The 26,119-nt window shown below is 38.8% G+C and overlaps 1 protein-coding gene across 4 annotated transcripts in view; it reads right to left on the reverse strand.

The window, feature by feature from the left end:
• CNTNAP5 (contactin associated protein family member 5) overlaps positions 1-26,119 on the reverse strand; it is an 865,075-nt gene that overhangs the window by 391,518 nt on the left and 447,438 nt on the right. For all 4 annotated transcript variants that reach the window (XR_014829313.1, XR_014829314.1, XM_021075830.2 and 1 more), the window contains one exon: positions 18,260-18,403. Coding sequence is in view for 2 of the 4 variants with exons in the window: in XM_021075830.2 (XP_020931489.2) it covers positions 18,260-18,403 (144 nt within the window). In the remaining 2 variants the exon portion in view is untranslated. The remainder of the gene's footprint in view (positions 1-18,259; positions 18,404-26,119) is intronic.

A 26,119-nucleotide genomic window follows, 5' to 3' on the forward strand; every position in this document is an offset into this window, starting at 1 on the left:
AAGGAGAGGAGTAAATAACATGAGAAAACCTTTAGGTGAAACATGGCATGTTTAGGGATAAATTCTTTGGGTACTTCAACTGCAAGTTTACCTGCAGAGTGTTCTAAACTTTTTGAATAGGAGAGATTCTTTTCAATGTAATAAATCACATGGACCCATAAAACAGAACCAGGTGTGGCTTCAGTATTTTCTATTAGCACATGGGAAATGGCAAAGTTAAATAAATTCATCCCTTACTACTTACAAGAGCCTGGACCTGTCCTGGAGGTTTTGAATTACTTCAAACATTTGTGAGACATGCTATTACTGTCTGAGGTTATGCTCTGGAGACAATTAAATCACAAGCATGTAGGTGCCTCTTTTTTGTCATCCCAGACTCCTCTTCCAGACATCCAGGGCCTCTAATTTTTAATCTAGATCTTAAAAACAAAAAAAAGAGCTGAATGGCTGTGCCAGTTGCCCACCCAGAGCATCAGGTCCAAAATAACTGTTCTTGGGACCCTGGAGGTAGCTCTCAGCTTTTCTTTGGTCAGCAGGCTAAATGTCAGGCTTGGTCAGTAGAGGGTGCTAGGGAGCCACTGCAGGGCTCCAGTATTGGAAGACACCTCCTTCCTGGTCCTTGTCCTTGATTGTGAGTGGGGGTCCCCCGAGAGGCTCTGCACCTGTTGACCTCCAGCCCACACTCTCCCCACTGGTGGTGGCACTCTGGCCAGTGTCTTTGCTCTCTGAGGCTGCATGCTTCCTGGGGAACCACACCTCTTTAGAAAGGCCTGATCAGTGGGGAGGCAGAGAGGGAGCCGCTCTTAGTCCCCAGTCCCTCCTATGTCCACCCTCTCAGCCTCCTGGAAATACCTAACTTTTCTCACTCACTCTTGCTGGACCACTCACTGTCCTCTTTTATCCAGTTGAGTGGTGAACCACGTTCTGCTAGCTAACAATGTTTTACACCACATTTTTCCTTTCAAATAACATGGACCTTGGCAAGGAGATGTCTTCTAAATCCTGTGACAAAAGGTGAACAGTGTCTCAGAAGCCAGCTCAGCTGTCCCGCAAGGAAGAGAGCCAGTGTCCATCCCCCACTTAGTCAGGCTCCTGATGAAAGATCACTGGGGATTTATCAAGACAGAGAGAAGGTTTAATTTTATCTACCAGCCTACTAATCTAATGATTTAATCTGGGGAGATCCCACTGTGGCTCAGCAGGTTAAGAATCTGACTAATATCCATGAGGATGAGGATTTGATACCTGGCCTCACTCAGTGGGTTAAGGATCCAGCGTTTCGGTGAGGTATGGTATAGGTGGCAGACACGGCTGGGATCCCGCATTGCTGTTGCTGTGGTGTAGGCCAGCAGATACAGCACCAATTCAACCCCTAGCCTGGGAACTTCCATATGCCAAGGTATGGCCCTAAAAAGCAAAAAAAAAAAAAAAAAACCTAAAAAGACAACTGGAATTCTTGACCGACTGGATAGACCTCAGGGGCATTTATGTGCCTCCCAAATGTTATGTTCATAACTCTCATTATATTCTTAAAGTGTGTGAGGCTCCTGAAATATTAATAATCACTGATCTACAATCTTTCCTGTTGGATTTGTAAGCTGTTTATACAGCAGGATAGACATCATCACAAGACTGTGCAGTTTACGGGGAAAAGACAATGAGAAATGGTGAACAAAATGGAGCAATAAAGATAATTATGATGATATTGTTAGCTATTAGTGATTCAAGGCCCAGAATGTCCCAGGAGTCCCTGTCCACGGGCAAAGTAGCTGTGGTCATTTCATTGAAGATGAAGTTGCAGCAGCCTGGAGAGATGGAATAACTTCAGCCAGATTCTGTAGCTATAATGTGCTAATGTTGGGATTTATTCTTTGAAGGCCTTCAAAGATCAGAGTCTCAATACATAGTACTTCATCTATAGACATTTCCTATGGTTACACAGTCAAGACTAAGAATGGCACAGAAAAATATGTTTACATTGTGAAACTTACAAATACCCAGAAACTTTTGAAAAGAACTAGACTAGAACAAAACATACTGTTTCCATAATTCTGTGCCCCCACCTTGAGCCTATGCACACACGATGCTCCCTCTCATCCTGTTTCCCTGTTAACTGGAAATTGTCTAAGAAGCTTCTTCCTTCAAAGTTCATGGCAAGATCCTACACTTTCAGGAAGCCTTTTCCTAATGACTAGATCCGTTATTTTTCATCCTTAACTCCTGTAAACTAGGTTTGAGTTTGGCCAACAGAATGCAGGGTCAGGGTGGGACACAGCAGTCCAAGCACTGAGGGCCTTGCATGCTGGAAGGCAGGGATCTATTCAAAATCAGACAGAAGACTATAAAAACAAAGGAAAAAGCAGAATCACTGAGCGTTAGCAAGGTAGTAAAAAAAAAAGTGTCAAACCATAAAGGCAAATGAGCAGAGGGGTTGTGTCAATCAGAATGGTAGCCAGACTATTCAGAATAGCCAAGAAACAGAAACAACCTTTAACCATCAACAGAGGAATGGTTAAAGGAGATGTGGCCCATATACACAGTGGAATATTATTTAGCCATAAAAAGAATGAAATTATGCCCTTTGCAGAAACATGGATGGACCTAGAGAATATTAATACTAAGTAAAGCAGGTCAGACAGAGAAAAACAAGTATCATATGATATCACTTATACGTGGAATCTTAAAAAATGACACAAATTTATTTAAAAAACAGAAATAGACTCATAGACATAGGAAACAAACTCATGGTTATCGAAGGGGAAATGGGGGTAGAGGGATAAATTGGGAGTTTGGGATTAAAAGATACACACTATTGTATATAAAAGAGATAACCAGGAGGTCCCCTCATGGCTCAGTGGAAACAAATCCAACTAGTATCCATGAGGATGCGGGTTTGATCCCTGGCCTTGCTCAGTGGGTTAAGGATCTGGCATTGCCATGAGCTGTGCTATAGGCTGCAGACACAGCTTGGATCTGGCATTGCTGTGGCTGAGGCATAGACTGGCAGCTGTAGCTGTGATTCAACCCCTAGCCTGGGAACTTCCAAATGCCACAAGCGTGGCCCTAAAAAGAAAAAAAAAAAAAAAAAAAAAAAAAAAGATGTAACTACCAACAAGGATCTACTGTAAAACACAGGGAGCTATATTCAATAGCTTGTGATAACGTATAAGGAAAAAGAATCTGAAAAGAATCTATGTATATGTATGTATAGCTGAATCACTTTGCTGTACACCTGAAACTAACACCACATTGTAAATCAACTATACCTGAATAAAAACAATAAAAATAAAAGAATGGTATCTAGGAGAGCAAAAAGCAGGTATGAGGAGACAGCCTAGGTTAAGTTCATCATTTTTGATTCTGAGTTCTGAAGTGGTGACCTGGGACCTACTATGCACATGTTTGAGGGGTGGGGGGTGGAGGGTGGGGGGCAGGGAGAGGTTTAAAGTTTCCCATCCATCGAAGGCAGGATCATTTTCTTGACATACAGCAGATGTTCAATAACTGTATTTTGAGGATGGTAATGAATCAAGTACTAGATTGTGTCATGTTTAAATGTGAGGTTCAAGGCAAGGAAAGCATAAGGGGCCTGAGAGTTTGAAAGATGTTCGGGGCAGTGGGTAGAGGGGGACAGCAATGTGCCTACATAGGGCCAGGGCACATGGGACATTTGACACTACTCTTTTCCCAAACCCGTGATGGATTCTTCTTGGGGATCACAACACCTTCTTTGACCCAATCTGGACCTTGGCCCCATGCCGCTTCTTAGCATTATGCTCCAGGAAGCCACTTAATGTTAACACGGCAAGGGGGGGAACACAGCTGGTTCACACTCCAACACCTAGAAAAATGGTTCCATTGTTTTAACTTTGACACTTCCGAATTTTTGGCTACTCAGTCTCAGATCCCCCAAGTTGCTGCCTGAAATACAGGCTTGCCTGTCTGGCTTCCAGCCCCCTTGGGCCTCCCCACAGGCAGCAACTCAAGAGCCTAGGGTCCATATAGTCCAGGGGGCTCCAGGACCCTGTTCCACTTCTGAGAGCCAGTGAGACACATCAGGAGTCATGCTGGTTTAAGACTTTAGCCCTCCTTGTGAGCTAGGAGGATGGCCGGTTTGTGGCTGAACTGGCAGGGGGTGAAGGAGCAGATAGCTGGGTGGGTATGGGAGAAGCTCAGAGTGAAGAGGCAAAGAGGAGGAGGGGTACAGAGTGAGTCCCAGAAACAGGCCATATTCAGGGCCTGACTGGGAGAGAACAGCACTGGGGGAAACTGGAGAATCCACCTAAACATGGGAGGAAAGGATTATAAAGGATCCAACACCCTAGTAGGACAAGTACCATCTGTGTTGCAAGAATGCAAAAGCCACTGGAGCAGCTTCTGGGGAAGCACTTAATCCCCATGCAGAGCTCTCAGCCATCTCCTTAATCCCAGGAGGAAGATCTTCACAGACAGATGCAAGAGACTGGACACATTGAGAGCTCTGGGACCAGGAGGAGGTCCTGACAAAATCATAGCCATTTTGGTGGAAGATTAGGCTCAGAGTTCCCTGGTGACTCAGTGGGTTAAGAACCTGGTATTGTCACTGATGCGGCTTAGGTCGCTGCTAGGGTGAGCGTTCTATCCCTTGCTGAGGAACTTCCACATATCACTAGTGCCACCAAAACAAAAAAAGAGATTAGACTCTCACAGATGCTCTGACCACTGTTTCCACCTTTCTTCCTCTTGCCAAAGGCAAGGATTCTGCCCAAAGATGCCCAAGAGAGGTGTATTTGGCAATGAGCAAACCAGCAAACCACACAGAGGCCATTTCTGAAATGTCTCATCATCCTCAATTCCCAGGTAAGCGGTGCTATTCATGGATCTACCCAAACTTGCTTTTTTTGCTTTTTTTTTTCTTTACTTTGACATGAAAGTCATTCAGGACCCCAGGAAAAAGAGATGTATAATAAAAATGAATAAAGCCGATGGTGTCGTGCTTTCCAGGAGAGAGGAAAGAAGGCTGTGAATGACATGGCACTGGCTATACATCATTGACTCTCCCCCATCCTGAGCATAAAGTATCTTTTAGGAGAAAGTGTGAATAATCACATCGGCCCCTGCCTCCTTCTCACAGATGTTTGGGGACATGAGAACTAATATGACCATGGCTCCATCTGTCATCCCTCCATTTACTGCCCTTCTGGCATAAGCATGGTGATTTGTGGCACCGCCTGAAAGAGCTCTAGAAAGAAGATGACTTCAAACGAAGGTACTGTCATGGCTGTTGTTGCTGCTGGAAGGGCATAAGAGGACCATCCTCAGATCATTAGCTGGAAGTTTTGCACAGAAGAATAGCACCTGAGATGATATCAATTTTCAGGTAGCTCCAATCTTTTAAAATGCATTTGTATATTCAAATCCCAAGGAAGCGAGAGGTGAATCCGGCCAGATGGAGGGGCTCCCTCCTATACTGGGTGGGTATGGAAACTGGTACAGACTTTAACCATTTAAACTGAGTCACAAATCCATAATCATTGACCACTAATCTCCCCGATTGCTGGTGCTCCATTCTAAATTTCAGAAGATTATTTTAATGTTGTATTTGTCACTCCATTATTATTTTTTGGCTGTAAAAATGCAAACAACTCAAATTTTAAGACAGTAGAATTTTAAATGAAATATGGTGAAATAACTTCATGTAGAAATTATATTTTTAAAGAGATTTAAAACTTTCAATAAAAATTTAAAGACACAGAAAATACTTTAAAAGAGAGATGTTTAACTTAATAAAATATTGTCCATGTCATATCAAATATACACTTAAAATCTAAAAGTGAAACATGTATAAATAATAACAGTTTTTTCTTCTCTGGTTGGATGTTCTATTCTGCCTATTCAAAATGGCATCAATAATATATAGAAATGCATAATTTTAACATTCTAAAGAAGTTTTCTTTAATAATGTCATATAATGATGTCATCAGATGAGCTAATGAAACCAGACACCTTAAAAAAGAAAATTGTAACTTTGATTTAAGGTAGAATCATTTTCAGAGAGTATGACCATTTCATTGTTAGTTTATTTTTTAACCTTGTCCCATCATTTCTCACATGACCTTGAAACTACTTCATTTCACTTTGCCCAAAGACAGAAAGGAAACCACTTCTCCAGAAGCTAATCACTTAACAAGAATTTTCCCAGGGTATGAGGCGCATGCAGCCTGGCAGCAGGTGATATGAGTGGCAGATTGGTCACATGACAGTGGAGGACAGCAGGACTGCAGAGGGAGATGTGATGGGCAAGCTGCTTTTTCAGATGCTGCCTTCCATCAGAGGAAAGTATCATCTATTACAGAGCACATGCACAGAGATGAAGCCTGATCCCAGAGGCAAGTGGAAGAGATTACAGGTACCACTAAACAGCAGGGACTTTTCTCTGAGCAATTCTCATGGGCTTCGGGGTCACAGGGAGCTAATACAGAGTTGCTGCTGCTATGTGTGTGTGTCCATGTCTCTGTGTGCACACTTGTGTGTGCATTACACACATGTGAATGTGTATGTGATCTCGTGCATACATATACTTATCTCATGGCTTCAGAGTTTTAAGAAGTAAACCACCACACTCCACTGAGTAACATGGCAGAAGAGATGCAAACAAAAGATGATAAACTTCACAAAAGCCCACTGTTGCTACTTAGAACGTCTGTTATACCCAAGTCCCCTGTACAACATCTCTTTAAAATGCCTTATTTTTAAAAAGTCCATTATTTGATCAAATCTGGACTAGAGCTAGTCATTCAACTTCTTCAAATGAATGACATCAGTAAGTTTCTAATAGATTTACCCCAAATGCACATCATGATTTTCCTGATTTGGTCTGGGAATAAACTAAATTTTAGATTCAAGAGGCAGAAAGTGAGTTGTCTACAATCTCTTTTTTAGTATTTGCTGGGATCATAAAATGCAAAAAAAACTCTTGGTGAGTAATTAATTATATACCTAAGATGACAAAGAAATATTGATGTGCGTGCCAAAATCAGTTGAATGGATTGGTAGGAATGTTCTTTAATAATACATTCAACTTGGAGCTCCCGATGTGGCTCAATGGGTTAAAGATCTGGTGTTGTCTTGGTGGCAGCATGGATTCAATCCCCAGCCTAGTGCAGTGGGTTAAAGGGTCCCATGTGCCGTAGCTGTGTGCCATAGCTGTGGCAGAGGTCACAGTTGTGGGATTCGATCCCTGGCCTGGGAACTTCCATATGCCATAGGGGTGGCTGAAAAGAAAACAGTAATAGTTTCAACTTACTGAGTGCTTACTTTAGATCTTACACTGTGCTAAACACATATTTAACCTAGGAATGGTCATTATCGCATTTTACATATAAAGACACTGAGTCTGGTGACTTGCCCAAGGCCCCATCGCTGAGTGAGCTGTTGAATGGGGTTAAGGATCTAGGGGGTCTATCAACAGGTAACTGTGGGTGCTGCCAAGAACACTGGATTGAGAAGCCCATGAGGCTTCTCTCTAAGCAGAATGGAAATGCACTTTGTGACTGTTTAGCAGTTTCAGCCGTGTGGTTGGGGGTATCACACTACACGCTTACTATTAGCCAGTGTCCGTCCAATGCTCTGCAGACAAAGGCCCAGCAGTGCAGCTGATTCTCTAACCATACTCCCTACAGCCATCTGCTTTTCTCTCCCTGCCCATCGAAGGCAAAGTTACATGAGAATTTCTCCTACGCTTTTCTTCTAAATGAACGATAATCATGTTACTCCCCTTGCCTCTGGGAGAGAGGATGCCAACTCAGAAAGGAGAGCTCAAAGAAAGCAGCATTTCTTAGGAAGTGGAAGGTGTGAAATTAATCATCTTGAGGACACTTGAGAGGCAATGTATTTCTTATAGTATGTATATAATAACCCATATTACAGGTACTGTACACACACTTAGATGGGCCATTTATTTTCTGATTGTTTGTTATGTGGTACTATATTAGCATGGGGTGGAATATGTGAGGTAGAATAGTCTGGTACTTTTTATGTCAACTTTAAGCCGTTAGTTTTACTGCATTCTGGATGTAGAGGATGGCCTTGTAGTCAAATCAAGCCATAAAGATGAAATTGAATTATCTCCCAAGAGCAGCTGCTGAATCTCCAGGGAGTGGGCAGGTCCCACAAGAAAGGGATGAAAAATTGCAATGGGGATGTGGCAGGAATACAGCCAGCTGGGGAGGTCTGTGCTGGGTGAGGCAAAGGCTGTTGCTTCCTAGGGTCCTGAATCCCCTGCTATAATTGAGAGGTATCACCTTGAACTTGCTGCCTGGTCTGTGGGCTACTGGACCTTGCTGCTAAACCCTGAACTTGCCCAAACTCAGTAACTGGGAGAGAGTGAACACTGGAAAGGGGCCGAACACCATCCTTTTCAAAAGCCCTTACTCAGAACAGCTGTGGCTTTGTGACTTGGAACCATGCTGACTCTGTAGCTGATACTGTGCCTTTGGGGAAAACTTTCAGCCTGAGCAGGGGAAGAAAAGAGTTTGTACTTATAATTAACAGTGGAAATGGTTCCTTCCCACATGGAATCCCCAGAGGAAAAATACTAGATACAAAAATGTGTGTGTTTCTCTCTCTCTCTGTGTGTGTGTGTGTGTGTGTGTGTGTGTGTGTGTGTATACAGGAATTTCCACCTAAGTAAGGTGATGGAAGCAATTTGGAAAAAAATGTTTTTCACCCTTTAAATTGAGACAGTTCTTTACATTCAAAGTAAAGCAGTTTTCCAAAATTTTTTTTCCAAGTACATTAGTAATAAAAGGATACTTTTTTCTTTCTATTAACACTACTCCCAATTAACCTGGGAATGGAGCAGTTACCAAAGTTTGGGGCAGCTTGATAAATGCTCCAATAGTTTAAAATCAACCAAACTGGAGTTCTGTTGTGGCCCAGCAGGTTAAGAACTATAGTGTCTCTGTGAGAATGCAGGTTCGACCCTTGGCCTTGCTCAGTGGGTTAAGGATTCAGCATTGCTATGAGCTGTGGTGTAGGTCACAGATGAGTCTCAGATCTTGTGTGGCTATGGCTGTGGTGTAGACCATAAGCTGCACCTCTGATTCGACCCCTAGCCTGGGAACTTACATGTGTCCCAGGTGCAGCCCCCCCAACCCCCAAAAAAGGAAAAAATAAAAATAAAATCAACAGAACAGTTATTAAAATTTTGGTTCATGATTCTTTCCAAAAGGGATACGATGAGGCTGCCAATATTCAGAAATTCATGGTTTCTTTTCACTCTTCTCCCTTACTTCCCCTTTGTTGGATCTGTATATTCAATGACTCATTATTTAATATATCTCATCATTAAATATATTTTCTAATATGTAATATGTTTTTGCTTCCTTCACCCACACCTGCAGCATGTGGAAGTTCCCAGCCAGGGATCAAATTCAAGCTGCAGGTGAGACCAACACTACAGCTGGGGCAACACCAGATCATTAACACACTGCACCACGGCAGGAACTTCATGTAGGAGTTTTTTGGTAGGAATGTTGTCATGGTATAACAGGGAAGAACAAATCTGACTCCATAATGGATATGTTTCTTTTACTTTAATCTGTCTTCTATTGCTTTTGCTACAAGTTAGGGATGTTGCCTAGAGCCTGAAATATACAAGATCACTGGTTCTCAAAGCTCTGATCTTAAACACTCTAACACTTTTCCATTCATAAAGATAAAAAGTTGCAGAATGGAGAATAACATGTGTCTTGCAGGAGGTTTACAGGAACATTGTGGCCTGGCCTACAAGGACAGCTGCAAGAACAAAGGATTCTGACACCAAGAAGTTTGCACCAACCAACCATACCCCTTCCTCTTTTAATATAAAATAAGCCGGAATTCTACCTCAGGGAGAACGGTTCCTTGGGAAACTGGTCACGATCCTCTTGGTCTGCTGGTTTTCCAAATGAAGCTTCAATTTCTTGCCCCAACATTACTGGCCTGCCATGCAGTGAGCAATATGAGCTTGGACTCACTAACAGCAGGAATTTCACTTATTTATATCGAAAGCTCAGACTCTCAGACTCTTGAGCCCCAGTTTGTGGACAACAAAAGTGAGCAATTTTTTAAGTTCCTTTTCTGCCAACTCTTCCCACAATAGCAGGTAGTACAGACCTACCTTTCAGGCTTGCTGACATTTCTGACATTAGTCTGAGCTAAACTCCAGCAGTGTATGAATTGTATTAGCAGGATAAACTCAGTGAAACAGATATGTAATGAGATATCTGGGGTGAATAATATTGAGAAGGTATGCGCATGACTGTACTTTACATGGTTCAAGTCTCCTGACTTTAACTCAAGAAAAATGTCATTACCAAACTAGTGCTTAAGTTAATTAGATAATGAACAGCCTTAGCATGTGCGGGCAAAACTGTCAAGAGCCTTGAGTATGAGGCAGGGGCACATCTTTTTTTTATTATTTTTTTTATTTGTGTCTTTTTAGGGACACACCCACAGCACATGGAGTTCCCAGGCTAGGGGTCCAATCAGAGCTGTAGCTGCCAGCCTACACCATAGCCACAGCAATGTCAGATCTGAGCTGCATCTGTGACCTAGACCACAGCTCAAGGCAATACCAGATTCTTAACCCACTGAGTGAGGCCAGGGATTGAACCTGCATGCTCATGGATACTAGCTGTCAAATTCATTTCTGCTAAGCCGTGATGGAAACTCCAGGGACACATCTTTTAAAACATTACAACCTTTAACCCAAGCATGATTTTCTTCAAGCAAGACTGATCCACACCTTGGAAACCAACAGCTACATTTTAAAAATGTGATAATATATGGAACCCCCAAATATAACATATTTATTACAGGTTAAATTTATCAAGGGAAAAACAAACATTAAGGACATGTAAATTTCATGGTTTTCCCATAAAGTACAAGGATCAGGTTGCAAGGAGAATCAGGGTTTGCCAGTCAATGATAGGGAGGTCTACTCTTGTCCAAGGTTTTAAAATAATATTAGTTTAATAGTCTTCTGGGAAGATGCAATAATGTGATTTTCTCAATTTTTTCCATTAAGCACAATATAAAAACTCTGGACATCATAAATAAAGAAAACCTGGAAGGCTCTAAATGGTGGAAAGAAGAAAGCAACCATGGATTAGGATCTTGAGACGCAAGGAGCAGCATTGGAGTGTACCCTCAATTTTCATTTTTTATTCTTTATCCTTGACTTGCTGCTAAAGAACCCAGCAGCCAGAGAGACCAGCTGGTGCAGACAGTCTTTTTCAGAAGCCTCATCTTTCTAATCCAAGGACCAGGAAAGTAGCTGCAGACTATGGCAGACCACCTATAGGCAGTAACTGCTCTTTATCAGCCAACAAAATTTAAAAACATCCACAGCCACACTACTACCCAGCCACACTACAACAAGGTGTTCAAAACCTCCAGCCAGGGGCTGTCAGACACCAAGCAGAGAGCCTGGCCTTGAACCTTGTGAATAGCATCAAGGCTCTCCCTGTGGTATCCATGCAGACTCCATGCCTAAAAGAGTCTGGACTCTCAATCACCCCCAGGTAGTAATGGGGGAACCCACCACTTCCTGCAGACATATCCTCAGAGGTGGCTTGAAGAAGAGTCAGCACTTTACTTACCAGAGTCCAGTGATAACAAGGCCCCCCTCCCCTCTCTTTGCCACACATACACACAACCTCACACACATACGCAAGCCACAAACACATGCAGACACACACCACATACACACATACACACACACACACACACGCCCCCCCACATACACACCACACCACATACCACACTTACATACATATACATGTGCCACACACACATCACACACATGTACACACTGAACACACATACACACACACAACACACACATACACCCCCACAAATTCACACACCACAGTCACATACATACATGCCACACATATTGCACACACATACCACACTTATACAGTACCACACATATACACATACCACACCCACACACATGCATACACCACACACACACACCATTCACATACCACATACACACATATACCACACACACACACCCCACACATACATACACTCACATACACACACCACACACACATATCCCCCCACCCCCACATACACAGTGGTGTCACTGGAGGTCCCATGGAGAGCAGTAATGAGGTTTTCCTACCCTCCCAGTCAGGGAGGTATCAGTGACGAGCTAGGAGGAAACCAGAAGGCTCACCCTCTGCACCTGGTAGTTACAAAGTACTTCCCTATCCTTGGGTTTAAGTGGAGGTTGATGGGAAATCTGGATCCCTCCCACCTAGCAGAACTGAGGCAAAAATCCTCCTTCCCCCCACTGGGACAGTGTCACAGGAAGAGCTAAAACAGAAGGTTTAAATAGGCTTCATCACAATACTTAAAATATTCAGGTAACAATTATAAAAAGTCTTATTATACCAAGAAGCAGGAAGATCTCAAGTTGAATTGAAACAGAAAGTCAATAGATGGCAATACAGAGATGGCAAGATGTTAGAATATCTGACAAATATTTTTTATAAGTCATTAAAATGAAAACCCTCCAAATAACAACTGCACATTTGAGACAAATAAGAAAATAGAAAGTCTTACTGAAAAATAGAACATTTTAACAAGGAACTAGAAGATGTAAAGAAGAACCAAATGCAAATGTTAGCAGGGAAAAATACTGTATCAAACATGACAAAAACAATGGATGTGCACAATAAGAAAGCAAAGGGAATGAGAAAAAAGAATCAACTTGAAATTTTAACAACAAAAACTACCTAATTAGAACAACAGATAAAAACAGACTGAGGGGAAAAGATAACAAGGGATCAGGGACCTGTGAGAATACTTTCTTTTTTCTTTCTTTCTTTCTTTTTTTTTTTATTTTTGCTGTGCCCACTGCCTACAGATGCTCCTGGGCTAGGGAACCAAACCCCAGCCACAGCAGCGACAATGCCAGATCCTTAACCTGCTGAGCCAACTGGGAACTCCATGGACCTGTGAGAATATAATGAATGGTCTAGCATTCATATCCCTGTAATTTAGGAAGAGAGAAAGGCTGAAAAAATATTCAAATAAATGGCAGAATACTTCCCAAGTTTGCTGAAAGATGTAAGCTCACAGATTCAAGAAACTAGGTGAACCCAATCAGGATAAGCCAAGGAAGTCCACACCATGACACATCACAGTCAAACTTCTAAAAACTTAACATGAAGAAAATATATCAAAAGCAGTGAGAAAGCCAAAGAAAATATACAGCTGGCCAACGAGCACATGAAAAAAACGCTACTGATTATTAGAGAAATGCAAATCAAAACTACTATGAGGTACCACCTTACACCACTCAGAATGGCCATCATTAATAAGTCCACAAATAACAAATGCTGGAGAGGGTGTGGAGAAAAGGGAACCTTCCTATACTGTTGGTGGGAATGTAAATTGGTACAACCACTATGGAAAAAAATATGGAGGTACCTCAGAAAACTAAATATAGAACTATCATATGACCCAGCAATCCCACACTTAGGCATACATCAGGACAAAACTTTCATTTAAAAGGACACATGCACCCCCATGTTCATTTCAGCACTATTCACAATGGCCAAGACATGGAAACAACCTAAATGTCCATCAACAGATGACTGGATTAAAAAGATGTAGTATATATACACCATTTCTACTCAGTCATAGAAAAAGAATAAAATAATGCCATTTGCAGCAACATGGATGGAACTAGAGACTCTCACACTGAGCGAAGTAAGTCAGAAAGAGAAAGACAAATACCATATGATATCACTTATATCTGGAATCTAATATATGGCAAAAATGAACCTCTCCACAGAAAAGAAAATCATGGAGTTGGAGAATAAACTTGTGGTTGCCAAGGTGGAAGGAAAGGGGGTGGGAAGGATTGGGAATTTGGTGTTAATACATGCAAACTATTGCCTTTGGAATGGATAAGCAATGAGATCCTGCTGTATGGCACTGGGAACTATATCTAGTCACTTATGATGGAGCATGATAATGTGAGAAAAAAGAATGTATAGCTATATGTGTAACTGGGTCACCTGCTGTACAGTAGAAAATTGATAGAACACTGTAAACCAGCTATAATGGAAAAAATAAAAATCATTATAAAATAAAATAAATAAATAAAAAGAAAGCAGTGAGAAAGAAATGTCATCCTATATGTAGGGGAATATGAAAAACAAATAACTGTATCAACTAGAAATACTGCCAGAAACCACTGAGGCCAGAAGTGGCTCAACATTTTTCAAATACTAAAAGAAAACAACTATGAACCCATAATCTCATGTCCAAGAAATATATCCTTGAAAAATACCAAGATGAAGGAAACAGATAGAATGAAGGAAGAAAAGATAAGATGAAGGAAAAGTTAAAAGGATTTGTCACCAGGACAGACACTTTAAAATGATGGATAAAAAAAATAATAATAAAAAAAAATAAAATATCTTTTCAGTTTGATGAGGTCCCATGGGTTTATTTTTGCTCTAATTTCTACTGCTTTGGGAGACTGACCTGAGAAAATATTCATGATGTTGATGTCAGAGAGTGTTTTGCCTATGTTTTCTTCTAGGAGTTTGATGGTGTCCTGTCGTATATTTAAGTCTTTCAGCCATTTGGAGTTTATTTTTGTGCATGGTGTGAGGGTGTGTTCTAGTTTCATTGCTTTGCATGTAGCTGTCCAGGTTTCCCAGCAATGCTTGCTGAATAGACTTTCTTTTTCCCATTTGATGTTCTTGCCTCCCTTGTCAAAGATTAATTGACCATAGGTGTCAGGGTTTATTTCCGGATTCTCTATTCTGTTCCATTGGTCTGTCTGTCTGTTTTGGTACCAGTACCACACTGTTTTGATGACTGTGGCTTTGTAGTATTTCTTGAAGTCTGGGAGAGTTATGCCTCCTGCTTGGTTTTCGTTTCTCAGGATTGCTTTGGCGATTCTGGGTCTTTTGTGGTTCCGTATAAATGTTTGGATTGTTTGTTCTAGTTCTGTGAAAAAAGTCCTGGGTAATTTGATAGGGATTGCATTGAATCTGTAGATTGCTTTGGGTAGTATGGCCATTTTTACAATATTGATTTTCCCAATCCAGGAACATGGAATATCTTTCCATTTCTTTACATCTTCTTTGTTTTCTTTGATTAAAGTTTTACAGTTCTCGGCATATAGGTCCTTTACCTCCTTGGTCAGGTGTATTCCGAGGTATTTGATTTTGTGAGGTACAGTTTTAAAAGGTATCGTATTTTTGTATTCCTTTTCTAATGTTTCATTGCTGGTATACAGAAATGCAACTGCATTGCTGGTATACAGAAATGCAACTGACTTCTGAATGTTAATCTTATATCCTGCCACTTTGCCGAATTTATTAATCAGTTCAAGGAGTTTTGGGGTTGAGTCTTTAGGGTTTTCTAGGTATAGTATCATGTCATCTGCATACAGTGACAGTTTGATCTCTTCTCTTCCTATATGGATGCCTTTGATTTCTTTGGTTTGTCTAATTGCTGTGGCTAGGACTTCCAAAACTATGTTGAAGAGCAGTGGTGAGAGTGGGCATCCCTGTCTTGTTCCAGATTTGAGTGAGAAAGCTTTCAGCTTTTCCCCATTGAGTATTATATTTGCTGTGGGTTTATCATAAATGGCTTTGATTATATTCAGGAATGTTCCCTCTATACCCACTTTGGTGAGGGTCTTGATCATGAATGGATGTTGAACTTTGTCAAATGCTTTTTCTGCGTCTATTGAGATGATCATATGATTTTTGACTTTTTTTTTGTTAATGTGGTATATGATGCTGATTGATTTGCGTATGTTGAACCATCCTTGTGAAGCTGGGATGAACCCAACCTGGTCATGGTGTATAATTTTTTTGGTATGTTGTTGGATTCGGTTGGCTAAGATTTTGTTTGGAGATACCTTAGAAATCTATACATAGAACTTCCATATGACCCTGCAATCCCACTCTTGGGCATCTATCCGGACAAAGCTCTACTTAAAAGAGACACATGCACCCGCATGTTCATTGCAGCACTATTCACAATAGCCAGGACATGGAAACAACCTCAATGTCCATCGACAGAGGATTGGATTCGGAAGACATGGTATATATACACAATGGAATACTACTCAGCCATAAAAAAGGATGACATAATGCCATTTGTAGCAACATGGATGGAACTAGAGAATCTCATCCTGAGTGAAATGAGCCAGAAAGACAAAGGCAAATACCATATGATATCACTTATAACTGGAATCTAATATCCAGCACAAATGAATATCTCCTCAGAAAAGAAAATCATGGACTTGGAGAAGAGACTTGTGGTTGCCTGATGGGAGGGGGAGGGAGTGGGAGGGATTGGGAGCTTGGGCTTATCAGACACAACCTAGAATAGATTTACAAGGAGATCCTGCTGAATAGCATTGAGAACTATGTCTAGATACTCATGTTGCAACAGAAGAAAGAGTGGGGAAAAAACTGTAATTGCAATGTATACATGTAAGGATAACCTGACCCCCTTGCTGTACAGTGGGAAAATAAAAAAAAAAAATAAAAAATAAAAATAAAAAATAAAAAATAAGAAAATATTTGAGAAAAAAAATAAATAAAATAAAATGATGGATAAAAGAAGTTCTCTAAATAGAAAATAATTCACAAAAGAAGGAATCTAGGAAAATAAGAGAGGAAGAAAGAACAATAATAAGCAAAAACATGAGTAAATACAATACAGTTTACTTTTCCTCTTGAGTTTTCTAAATTATGTTTGACATTTGAAGCTATCACACATTTGAGCCCTGATATATCATCAACTTCAGCAGTTGAAAACTAACACCAATATAATTCCCAATACATGACAAGGAAATAGTAATTAAGACTGTTATATAATAAACTGGAATGTAAACGAATGTAAATGTATGTAAGATTTTACACTTCATTAAAACTGATAAATATCAGTAAATTGTAATAAGCTATGCGTATATAATACTAAACAAATCACTAACAAAAGCTATATATAGAAAGATATTCAAATACGAGATAAACCAAAACGGAATTCTGAAAATCATTCCAGAAACATACTGGAAGATAAAGAGAGAAATAAAAAAACAGAGACATCAGACAAAACAATAATTAAATAAATACACATTTGAGATCTAATTGCCTTAACATTACATGTATGGGGTTTAAATATACCACATAAAAAACATATTGACAGAGTGGATTAAAAAACATGACTGTACTATTTACTGTCTACAGTAAACTCACTTCAAATATGATATAGGAAGGTTAAAAGTAAAATTATTTCTATCTTTATATATAAAGATACACACACACACATACACACATACTTGGGGAAAGAGCTAATTAAATGGTAATTAAGACCATTTCCTATTTTATAAATCTAAGGGAGGTTATATTAATATCATATTAATTAGACTTTAAGGCAAAGAAAAGTATCATAGAGAGAGAAGAACATGATACAATAATAAAGAGTCCATATACCAGGAAGACATAGAGCAATCTTTAGCAACCCTAACTGTTTGTACCAAACAACGAAGTTGTAATATACATGCGGCAAAACCTGATAGAACTAAAAAGAGAAATAGATAAATCTGCAATTACAGCTGGAAACACCCACACCATTACTGGTCACTCACTATATGCAAAGCACCCAGCTCAGTATTACGAAGGCTAAGTAGTAAGAAAGAAAGACAACCCTGACCCTCATGGGACTCGACTCGTGGTCTATTGGGGGAAGACAAATATTGATTAATTAAAAAATGATTTCACTTGCCAGCATGACCAATGATAGAAAAGGAATCTCAAAAACACCAACATTTTAACCTCTCTTCTTCAAAAAACCCTATTTTTAAAATAACAACAAGTAGACAAATATGTAATCCCGAGCTATAGAGTTTAACAGAATCTGTGGTTCTATTGTTGGTTTCCCCAGGAATAACAAAGAGATGCACAGGAGCCCAGCGCAGATTGCAAACCTCACCCACAGCTGGCACAAACGCACAGCCAGGAGTGTGGAGATGCCTCTGATGCATTTTTTTTCTTCCAACAATACAGTTCACACGACTGGGTCCCTGCCTTGCCGCTCCCTCTCCAGTTTCACCTGGGAGTCTGACAGGTCCTCCAAGAGTGTACTGTAAACATATTACAAGGAGGGGCTAGGGGTAGGATGGGGAAGCAAGACTTACCCTAACGTGGCAGAACCCATCAAGTTGGAAGGGATGTTGACTTACCACAGTGTAGATCTGATGCTTCCGCCTTTTAGCCAGGTCAATTATGTTTACTCCATTGTAGTAAAGGTTTTCCATACATCCGTGGAAGTTTTTCTTTAGGAAGGTTCCAGGTTTGCCTGGGACTGGAATTCCTCCAAAACTAAGCTTTATGAGAAAAAACAAAATCAACCTTTAGTTATAAGCTCTGAAGGAACAGGAAAAGGAAAGTGAGCAAGTGAATTTCATTAGATTCAATTGTATGCATGAGCCCAGTGGCTCACAAAATCAATAGATGCCACTTGATTACACATTTGAAAGGATACTTGATTAGCCCACATAAAAATAACTGTAATTGCTTGCTTTTTAAGAGCTTATTTTACAAAACTATTTTACTTACTGTTTGAACCCTTTTAATACTAAATAAAACAATAATTTACAGAGGAGGAAAAAAGGAAAGCAATCAACGTCTTTATATTTATCTCTTAGACAAACATCTGAGAGACTAAGGTCAAACGAAAGCCAAGAGACACAAAATATACTTTTATTCAGACCTAGTTTATGCTGTATTATACCAAAAATGTCTTATGAGCAATTGTTCAGAAATTATTTTTACAAAGATGGAAAGTAAGAAACAATTCAAATATCCTACACATTTGTTTAAGGAAACAACCGAGAAGAGATATAATAGAATCTGACTTAGTTGTCAATAATGGTGCTTAATAAATATTTGTTATAAGGTGAGGAATGAGTGGGATATTGATTGAAAATGTAGGAGTTATAATTGGATGTAAAGTAGGATGTCAACAATAAAAAATGTGCTTACAGTTTAGACTTGAGGAAATACACTGAACTGTCAAGTGAACTTCCATTTCTGGAAAGGCTGTAGGATACTAGTTTTCTTTACCCCTTTTCTTTCAGGTAAAAATGACTACATATTTCTTTTGTAAAAGAAGTATTCATTTAAAAACAAACATGATTTGTTATGAATAGTCTTCCTATCATAAACAAGAAGCAGATAGTTTCTATAGCTATATTTATCCCAACATCATTTAATGGGTAACTCAGTTTCTCTTCACTGCTTTGCAGTGTTACCATCAGCGTGTACTTAATATAATGCTTGGGTGTGTTCCAGGAGGGTCTGTTCTCTTAGTTATAGTGTGTCCTCTTCATATGAATAGTTACAGATAAAGCAAAGGCTACTTCCAGATGTCTATGTCCAGATGTCTATCCCCCCCTCATTTTACACACTATTGTAAAAAACTGTTTCCTTATACGTTGTACTATATGATAAGAATTATTAACCCTGCCGCCAACTTTTATTTACCATTGTTTTATTCCAAGGTTTGATATCTTTAAGTTTTACTTCAGAATGATTTTATTTAAAATTATTTGAATTTTGAGAATTTATTTTGTCCATTGACACATCTACATGGAGAAAGGGTCAAAGGGACAAACTTCTAGTTATAAAATGGTAAGTCAACTGATGCAGTGATCACCATGGTGACTATAGCTAATAACGCTGTATGGCATATTGGACAGACACCAAGAGAGTAGATCTTTGAAGCTCTCACTGTAAGGAAACAAATTTGTAATTATGTGTGGTGACGGATATTAACTAGACTTACTGTGATGGTCATTTTTACAGCATATGCAAATGTCAAATCGTGCTACACATCTGAAACCAGTATAATGTTACATGACACTTATGTCTCAATAAATTCCTATGTAAATGAGCTGTTTTCATAAATTAAACATCTTATCAAGTAAACTATATACCCATCCTATTGTTTTCTCTATACAGATACTTGTATATTAAATAATATGTTCAGATAATGTCATTGAAATTTTAAAAGAAATAACCATTTAAATAATATTTAAAACACTTAACTCTATTTTTATGCAATTTTTGTTTCACCATCCTGATCAAAACTTTCTAAAATACAGACAAAACTTTTTAAACAAGAAATAATAATCACAGTATATAACTTTGAAATAAAACCAAAACAAACAAAAAAGAACAGTCCTTTTTATATATTTCTCAGTGTATATAAGGATTCTGACTCCACATCACATTAAATACATATTTGTTTACTCCCATTTTATGCATAAATCACTCACTTGCTTATTTATTTATTTGTTCATTTGAAATGAGAGAATAATGCTCAGTTTTATCCATTGGTTTTTCAAAAATTTATGTGACAGAACACAGGGTATTTTACATTTAATCTATTGATGTGTTGACTTATATTAATAGATCATAAATTAATAGATTCTCTTTGATTGAACTACACTTGTTATATTTGCCTTAAAAGACATGTGATCATATTTTAAATAGTAAATGAGTTTGAGCTCTAGTTTTCTTCTTTTGCCAAGTATTTAGATCAAGTCTAAATTTGTCTCTAAGAAAAACTCTGGGAGTTTTATCTTCAACTCCATTTAAAAATGTTTCATCAGGATTGAGGAATATTCTGGAAAATTTAAAACAAATTTGTTAATTTCACAAACACTTTGTAAAAATACTGCTTTGATAACATCTTCACTGATTTATTGCAGTATTCAAATATTTTCAATTTGAGTTATTTGCATTTAAAAGATTTCTTTTGTAAATTGTATAAATCAAATTTATAAGGTAAAAAATATAGGTGCACTTTTTTCTTTTGTTTATTTTGTTAAACACTTTTTTAGAGCAATTTTAGTTTCACAGCAAAGTTGAGAGGAGAGCACAGAGGTTTCCCATATGCCATTTGCCCTCACAGATGCATAGTCCCCTTCCCCAGTACCAACATCTTCCATCACAGTGGTTTATTTGTCACAATCGGTGAACCTACAGTGGCACATCACAATCACCCAAAGTCCAGGTTTACATTATGGTCTTCTTTTGGTGGTTCACACTGTGTGAGTTTGGATAAATATATAAAAATATACAGCCACCACTACAGTATAATATAGAATAGTTTCACTGCATTAAAAATCCTGTGTGCTCTGCCAATCCATCCTTCCCCCCAGGCCCTGACTCCAATCCCTGACCATTGACATTTTTAAAAATTGAGATACAATTAATTTACAATGTTGCATTAATTTCAAGTATACATATATATATATATACAGACATATATATATACACATGAATCATACATATATTCTTTTCCAGATTCTTTTCCTTTATAGGTTATTAAAAGTTATTGAGTAGAGTTCCTTGTGCTATACAGAAGGATCTTGCTGGTTATCTATTATATACATAGTAATGTGTATATGTTAATCCCAAACTCCTAATTTATCTCTATTTCAACAGTTTTTCCTTTTCTAGAATATCATATCTTGGAGTCATGTTGTATGTAACTATGTCAGGTTGGCTTCTTTCACTTAGTAATATGAATTTAAAGTTTCACCATGTCTTTTTATGGCTTATACTCATTTCTTTTTAGCACTGAGTATTATCCCATTGCCTAGATGACCCACAGTTTATTTATCTAGTCACATACTAAAGGACACCCTGGTTGCTTCCAGGTTTGACAATTATAAATAAAGCAAAACTTCTGTAACCATTCATGTACAAGTTTTTGTGTAGATACAAGTTCTTATTTTTTATAATTTTAAATATATAATGAAAAACTTATTCTTTCAATTTTTTTTTGGTCATCTCCCTCAACTAGTGAAAAAAATGTCTACTTCACTCAGCTGTGATTTAGGAAAATAACAGTCATAAGACAATATCTGAAAAGGAGAGAAAGGAAAGAAAAACTTTTCAAACAACAACAACAAAGTGTTTAAAGGATTTAAGGAGAATTTCCTGGCGGCCCAGAGGGTTAAGGACATGGTGTTGTCACTGCTGTGGCTCCAGTCACTGCTGTGGTGGGAGTTTAACCCCAGACCCGGGAAACATCCACATGCCGTTGGTGTGACCAAATCCACCCAAATTTAATAATAGTAAAGGATTTAAGGTACAGTTTTTTAAGCCAAATAGTGTGAAGGATAGTATATATTGCAAATTTGGTATTTCTCATTACATTAAAGAGCAATACTCACTCTAGTCTGGGTGGAGGATGTTAGGAGAAAATTGGTGGAGATACAATTAGAGTTATATGCAGTGGGGCCTGCTCTTTGGTTCTGTCTGGGAGATTGAAACCTGATGAGGTGTGGGTGGAGGTCACAAGATAGATCTTGGAAAGCACAGGGAGTTATTTCTCCCCTGTTTACTACAATAGTGATGACTGGAAGCCTATTAAAGATGCTTTGAGTTCAGCATGGCTCCAGAGCAAAACGTAGGTGGGAGGGAGGCAGGTCAGGGCAGTGGGAAGTAACAACACAAAAGTTTCTGAAGGCTGCTCCTCAACAGCCTGATCACTGGAGCAGAGTGAGCTGAGGTCCCCTGGGACCATAAGAGCAGGATGGAGACCTGGAGGGACAGAGGTGCTGAGTAATTGTGCAAAGGGCTTGTAGCTGGACTTGCAGGTCCCAGTGTCCAGGTGGCTTTACCTTATAGCCTGAGACACTGCAGGTACCATGGACAGCAGCTTCAGAGGCTAACACTTTATTCAGTGCATGGCTATACACAAGCCCCCCCAGCCCAAAAAGGGCCCAGGGAAAAGGAAAGAAGGGCAAGAAAAAACCCCAATGTAACCCAATATTTACACAATAACATAGTAAGTTCTAAAGGCATTAACTAGTTATCATTCATCATCAAGGTCAGATTTTTCTGCCATCAGGGGAAGCAGGGCTGATGAACATATTGAATTCAGGTGGGTATAAGAAGCAAAATTGCATTTCTGCACATTTGCGTGTGAGTGTACATTTTTACCCTGTTTTATATTTTAAAGTTTTCAAGTTGTTGAGAATTTGAGGTTCACAATTACTCTATCAAATTATAGGTTTAGTTCACTAACAGATAATTTAGGACATAAAACTTACTTCACATATTGATGATTTTCTTTCTTACGTATATAGTATTGATGGTTCTAGTACTTCATAAGCACCTGTAAGGCTATAGTTAGTGTATACCTATTAATTTTACATTAATAATATATCCCTCAGATCCCATTTGCATTCCTAATTTATCTGATTTATCAACACTGTGAGAATCAACAGCAAGATCTTGCTCAGAACTGTTTCTGTCCATCAAGCCAACCGACTAGCATCCCTCCTGTTATAGGACCTGGGATGGTTATTACAGCTATTATTTGTAATAAACTGAATATTGATCATTTTCAAGCTGTTCTCCCATTCGATTCAGCTGGTATCTGAATGACTTCTCACCCAAGTTCCCAACCCTGGCTCTTCTCCTTGAACACTGCCTATCAGTTTACTCATCTACCTGGAAAACCAATGACCACTTCCATCAGCCTGGATCCCCAACTTCTGAGTCCTGGAACACACACGGCTCATGTCAGGACAGTGTTAGCCAGTGTCTGATATTAGGAATGAGTAGTTGTGTTTTTTATATTTGTTTGACATTTTACTTGATATATACATCTGTTCAGTATAGGTTTTTTAAATTAGAGATCACAGCCATTATTATTTTACAATGCCTCTTTTTATCTTAATTTTTAATGATATTTTCATTTCCCTCTCTCATTCTGCATAAATGTAACTGGTGTTTCTTTGTCCCCAATTCCAACTTTGAAATTATAATTCTGGTGTTTCCTGCTGTAAGTGTACTAACTGCAAACCACATATGCCTGGTGTTTGTTTATTAAGCAATATGAGACTACTTACCACCTGACGGAATTTAGCAAAATTTTAACTTTATTGCTATAATCATAAAGATGATGAATATTCCTTTATTCTATTGTGTTTCTTAATTTTTGATTATTGTCTCTTATGCTTTTTGCTATGTAGACTGTATCATGCTTAGTCTCTTTTGTTAATGGACTTGGAAGAGCATCCCTACAATGATCTAGCTTTTCAAACTACAATTTTAGAGTATTGCCAAGGAAGCCCAGATTTGTTTCTTTTTTGCCAACCACAACTTATTTTGCATTTTCATCACTTAAACCATTATTATTAATTAATCTGTCCACTTATTTTTCCACTTTGAAACTTTTTAATGAACTTCTGTTTTGTGTTGTTACAAAATTGCATAAATTTGTAAGTTTATCAGCATCCATCTTCAGCTTTTCATGGAGAAATGGTTAAAATCACCCTCTCAGGAGTTTCTCTGGCTGGATTTAAACCCAGATCTGACTAGTGGGACAAAGTAACTAACTGTTGTGTGGTTCATTTCCTTCATACGTAAAATAGGGATGATGATAACACTGATTGCATGTAAACAACATAGCTTGACTGAATTAATATGAGAACTCCTACCAAGGACCTACTGTATAGTAGGAGGAACTATATTCAGTGTCTTTTTTTTTTTTTTGCAGGGGGCAGTTAGGACCGCATCCTGGGCTAGGGGTCTAATGGTAGTTGCAGTTGCCAGCCTACACCACAGCCACAGTGACTCAGAATCTGAGCCACGTCTGCAACCTACACCATAGCTCATGGCAATGTCAGATCCTTAATCCACTGAGCAAGGCCAGGGATCAAACTGGCATCCTCATGGATACTAGTGAGATTTGTTACCCCTGAGCCACAACGGGAACTCCACATTCAATATCTTGTAACAACCTATAATAAAAAAAGAATCTGAAAAAGAATATACATGTTTAAATATTCATATGTGTGTATGAATCATTTTGCTGTACACCTGAACTAACGGATTGTAAATCAACTATACTTCAAAAAAACAAATCTTACCCTGAAGCATACTGAAGGACTTCTAGCATGTAGCCTTTTCTGTGTGTGTGATTGTTGTTACAAGCAACAGTTTCTCAGTTAATAAGTTCTTCCAAAATGGTTATTTTGTGGCTTTATTTTCAACAAGGTCTGAATAATAACTATATAGATACTAACTTTTCTAATATTTTGTACTCTGAAGGCTGCAATATTTTGTTAATATTTTATATCAACAGCAATTAAACAAAAAAACTTCTCTTTTGTGAATTAATAAACAGACAAATTTTCCCCAAGGCCCTTAAAAGTTTCCTTCTGGCTTTCAGATTTTCAGAACGCTGGAACAAAATATGAGGTGTCCTCCTTTGAAAGGATCCATCAATCCTTTCTAGCTTCATGTTCATTTGAGAAGGGGAGGGGGAAAGAATTTGCTAAGTATATGATCAGTGTCGATTTTCAATCATTTTTTTTTCAAATTTAGGAAAACAAATAATTGAATAGTTGGGTGTAAAATTCTGTGTCACTCCAATTCTGTCATTCTTCAGGCTGAAGGCATATCTCAGGCTCATGTTCTTCTGCATTCTTATTCAGTCTGCATCCGAAAGTTATTGTTTGTGTTTGTTTATTTTATTTCCTAAATGTCTATCCTAGAATTATGGAGCTTTTCTCAGTGACTTCAGTGGCTGTGCTATATAAGCCATTCTATTTATTGCCTCTCACGTGTTTATAATTGCCCACGTACTTCCTTTAAACTTTAATGGGTCTCCTTGAATTAATCTTCATTTTTAAGGCAACCCTGGCTGTATTCTACAAGCCTCTTCAGTCACTGACTTGGTGGTATTGGGGTGATGGTGAGATGATTTTTGCCTTTCCATTTAGACTCTGGCTCATTTCATGACAGAGCAGATAGTGATGGTATTGAACAGAGGTTACATTTCAGTAGCCCACGAAGTAGCCCAAAGCCTTTGTTATAAGCATCACAGAGCTGGAAATCCAGCTTCCATTAGATCATGGGCTCATAAATACAGAATAGTTTTAGTGCTTAAGGGGAGCAGATGCCAGATCTCTCCAAATAATGTTTAAATGACATCATCTCATTAATCCCCACTCTGATCAACATATCTAAATTTGCAGCCTTTGAACTCCTAATCCCATTACCTAGGTCTCTTT

The sequence above is a fragment of the Sus scrofa genome, chromosome 15 (assembly GCF_054392235.1).
Source record: "Sus scrofa isolate SSC_HxYL_T2T_F1_AM1 chromosome 15, Sscrofa_HxYL_maternal_Yorkshire_Landrace_v2.0, whole genome shotgun sequence".
NCBI classification, from domain to species: Eukaryota; Metazoa; Chordata; class Mammalia; order Artiodactyla; family Suidae; genus Sus; species Sus scrofa.